At 50.0% G+C, this 3,978-nt stretch overlaps 1 protein-coding gene across 1 annotated transcript; it reads left to right on the forward strand.

The window, feature by feature from the left end:
• Positions 1 to 320: 320 nt before the first annotated feature.
• On the forward strand, positions 321 to 1,187 carry EI90DRAFT_3127716 (uncharacterized protein; the record flags this gene model as incomplete). The annotated part of the gene is made up of 1 exon (XM_039064027.1): positions 321 to 1,187. The coding sequence occupies one exon, from the start codon at positions 321 to 323 to the stop codon at positions 1,185 to 1,187; it is 867 nt and encodes a 288-aa protein (XP_038912920.1).
• Positions 1,188 to 3,978: the final 2,791 nt, after the last annotated feature.

The raw sequence follows: 3,978 nt of genomic DNA on the forward strand, positions 1-3,978 counted from the left end.
CACCATATGTGGTGTGTGGGGTGGCCTGTTGCCGGAAAAAGGGCAACCACCTAGAAAACTTTGACTCACCAGACCACGCTGCCAGGGCACGGTCCCTCATAGTTCAGCACCTTGGAGACCCAAGGTTACAATGGTTCTTTGACTGGCCCATGTGGGAAGGCCTCCCAGACCCATTACCAGGGATGGAGGATCGAGACTCTTATTTGCAAAAGCTAATGTGGCCTGGACCACCCACCTCCAGTCAAGATCTCTCCACTCTCAAGCTGGTTGAAAGGAGGCAATACCATAGAGCTTTCTATTATGTGGACATGGGATGATTCATGACTTGTAATGAAGCTTCAGATGTAGTGTTGGAAGACGATGCGGATTGCCGTCTACTACAACCTAACCAACCAATGGTCATCAACAACGACATTGAGCTGCAGAATGAAGACCTTACCGTCCATGACCTTGCTATCCCGGATTCCTTTCCTCCCCCTGAATGGCCTGGAACTGGTAATTTGTTGTTCATGCTGAATTTTGGGACACTGTCATCCTTGCCGGTTCCCCTTTCCTCAACCGCATCATCCACCTCATCCTCCCTCTCGAACACCTCGAGCCTGGCTCGTTGGCAGAGACTCCCAAGAGAGGAGAGGAGGTCAAATCCTTACCCCAGGTCCAGAAGGGTGCACGTAGCAAACCGTCCCAATCAACCATGCTGGCATATGCAAGACAAGTCATACAACTCTGGGGCCGACTCTTACCATCTGGAGGACCACAGCCATGAAAGATCTTGGCATCAGGAAGCCTCCCGAGACTCGCTAATTTGGAGGGAACCTCGAACGAAATCGAGATCCCCAAGTGCAAGGGGCCCCTCATCGAGCTTAGTGCCCTATCAATCCCCTTCGACATCCTCAGCTCCATGCATTGCCCCTGTCGCCCTGCCAGTGAATCCCACCTGGGTAGTGGACAGCGGCTCAAACATGGCCATACCTGCATTTGTGGTCAATCTGGCCACACCTCCTCCCCATGCCCCATATCCGGTGCTGCCTTCTTACCATCACGGAAACGTGCCACCTTCCTACATGTCCTCATCACGTCCATGTGATGATCCCTACAATTATCCTTCCAGTCAGCACCATTCACGATCTAGGAGCCATTCCCCACATCGAGACAATCGTCAATGGCATGCCTCTCATCCGCCCTGACATGGTCGGTAGAGACTGGGGGGTGATGTTATAGGAATGGAGTCTCTCACGACCGTGTTGACTGAATGTCAACCACAGTGGGTCCTCCTTGTCTGCTTCCTCCGATCTCTTTCTTACATTCTCCCTGTTCCCCCCCTTTTTACACACCCACTCCATGCTAAGCTTTCCCTTATTGGAGTTTTGGTGCTGGCTGGATTGTTATTCCATTTCGCGAGACTTCTTGTGATCTTACACATTCAGTAGTTAGCGTCATGTTCATGTATGGCTAGAGCCAAGAGAGACGAGAACTGAAACTACAATAACATACTCCCACTCTCTGTGCAACAACTGTAAACCTCCTTGTGCCAACATTGTAAACATTTGTGTATGGCTGTATATGTCTTGGACACCACCTATATGGATATCCCTACCAAGGATGACAACTCTAGCCATGGATTGTTGAGTTCGCATGTGACTCAACTCAGGTATGTGTCAAAAACCCAGATCGTAGGGGTAAATGCGTGAGTCCGAATGCAGGCAGGGCTCAACTAGAGGGGGGTCCGAGAGCTCCGGTGGTGGACCGAAGCTTCTCCAGGAAGCCTGGTTCTGCTGGATGGTACAAGAGGCTCTAAGAAGGACGCAGCCTCAGCGACTCGGAGGGAGCGCTGTGCCTCCGTTACATCTCAGTTAGTCCTTGTATTTCTTATGTCTGAGGTATCTTGTAGAACGGGAATGGGATTCACTCAGAGGGACTTTGGGTAGCATTTTAGTCGAGATTAGAACTGAGGAACTACAGGTTCTAATCTATGGGTATTTATAAAGGGGAATGGAAAGGACTTAGTCAAAGTCCAAATGACAATGGGACAACACCGAAAGGTGCTGAATGATACCGAGAGGTACCGAAAGGTCCTGAACGATATCTTTAACGGGGAACCAAGGTGTCGGACCATGGAGGGCGGAGTAAGAGGCCGGAAAATGAATGGGAACGAGAAATGGGTAAGGGGGGGTTAGCCGACTGAAAGAAGATAGTTGTGCTAAGAATGGAAGGTGACTAATAAGTGATGACGTGAGTGAGATCACCAAAGGATGCAGGTAACTCCGAAAGCGGAGTTGCATATCCAAAGGATGTTGGGTGACTCAAATAAATGAAATGGGTGGAGAAATGGTTTAAGGGTGTGTCACAGGATGTCGGAGGTCCGTCGGGATATCGGAGCAAATCCGGAGTCTCCGAATGTTCTGACTCAGGAACGAGCTTCCGGGATGGGAGTGGCCAAGGTTTCGGTGTGCCACAACCAGACCGGAGCTGAGACAGTCAGGAGGGAAGGTGACTTGGGGAGTGGGGAGGCAAGGTGTAGGGGATGGTGAAGTTGTTAGGAAGGTGTGATGTGGTGGGAGTGCACGGGGTTGGGATTCCAGGATATGACAGTATGCGTGAACATCTTCTGTTACGACTGTCAGGGATCGCTTGTCAGTCCGAGTTGAATATCGCCCAAAAACCTAGTCGTAGACAAAGCTGAGGTTCCAACCCTCAGCGGCACATAGAGCTATATATGTGAGTGACATCAATCAATCAGAAGAGACAGGATCAAAGGAACTAAACAATGATCCGATAGAAAATGAAGTGAATAGAGATGAAGGAACACTTGGATCAGGGGGCAGAGTCGGATCAGGAGAAGGTGAGGGATTTACGATATATGAGGGCCGATGCGGCTACATGCGGTGATATAGTCTTACGCGATATCGATAGGGTAACAGAGAACCGCTTACGCTATGTCCCCTGACAACGACTCACATTGTTTGCCCAGGCATGGGGTGTCATATCCATACAATCCCGACCTCTGCTCCAGGCTCCTGGAACTCCGAACTCCGACTCCCGGAGCCCTACTTCCCTTCCGTCACTTTCTCCTTGCCGACTCCCAAGAGGTTATCCCACCTCCGGCTCGGACACCACCTTCAGTCCGACTCCGGAACATTCGGGGTCCGACCCCAACCTCGACACCTTCCAGATGAGTATGCAAAACCTATGCTCCCAACTCCGGACCTCCGCTCCGGAATCCCGTTCACGTCTCTGTCTCCAGAACCTCCGGTCTTAGCTCCGACCTCGGACTTTGACCCCACCTCCACTTATACCCATTGTATTGGTTAGCTCTTTCCATTTAATTATGTTTGCCAATATTCCGGAGTTTAACTTCCGAGTTCGGACTTTCCGGACTTACTCCGGACCTTGCAACTATTGCATTGTCCATTTCAATTCCGCTATTCTCCCTCATTCCTATTTGGGCTGCTGCTTCCTTTCTATTCAGTCAGCTAGCCATTCCCCTCTCCCAACCTCCTTCCTTCCTCCTTGGGCCTTGGCCCTTCATTCCTCCTTTGGGAAACACCATTGAGTCAAACACTTGACCCTCAGTGTTGTTCCTCTTTCCATCTCCCTTTGTCTCCTTTCGTCCTACCCTTGTTCCTTTTGATTCCGGACCCCTCCTTATATACAATGTACCTAGTAACTTGTAACCTCAGTCCGAAATCGACTTGAATTCCCTCAAGAGACTTTCCCTCTGCTAGATCCGAAATTAGGGACCCCCAGGACAACCAGCAATGGCACAGCGCTCCACCTGAGTCGCTGATGTTATAAAAATGGGGCCTAATTGGCCCATTTCTATAGCGTTCAGGTGCAGGAGGGGGCCGTGACATTGAGAAGACGTTACAATTAATGTAACAGATGTTGTAACAGTGGGGTTTACAATAACATGGACATCGGGTGTGTTGGGTGATAATAGTTGGTTTTTGTTGTTACTATTTACATGTCACGTGATAT

Source organism: Cantharellus anzutake, assembly GCF_015039405.1.
Source record: "Cantharellus anzutake strain C23 chromosome Unknown EI90scaffold_45, whole genome shotgun sequence".
NCBI lineage: Eukaryota > Fungi > Basidiomycota > Agaricomycetes > Cantharellales > Hydnaceae > Cantharellus > Cantharellus anzutake.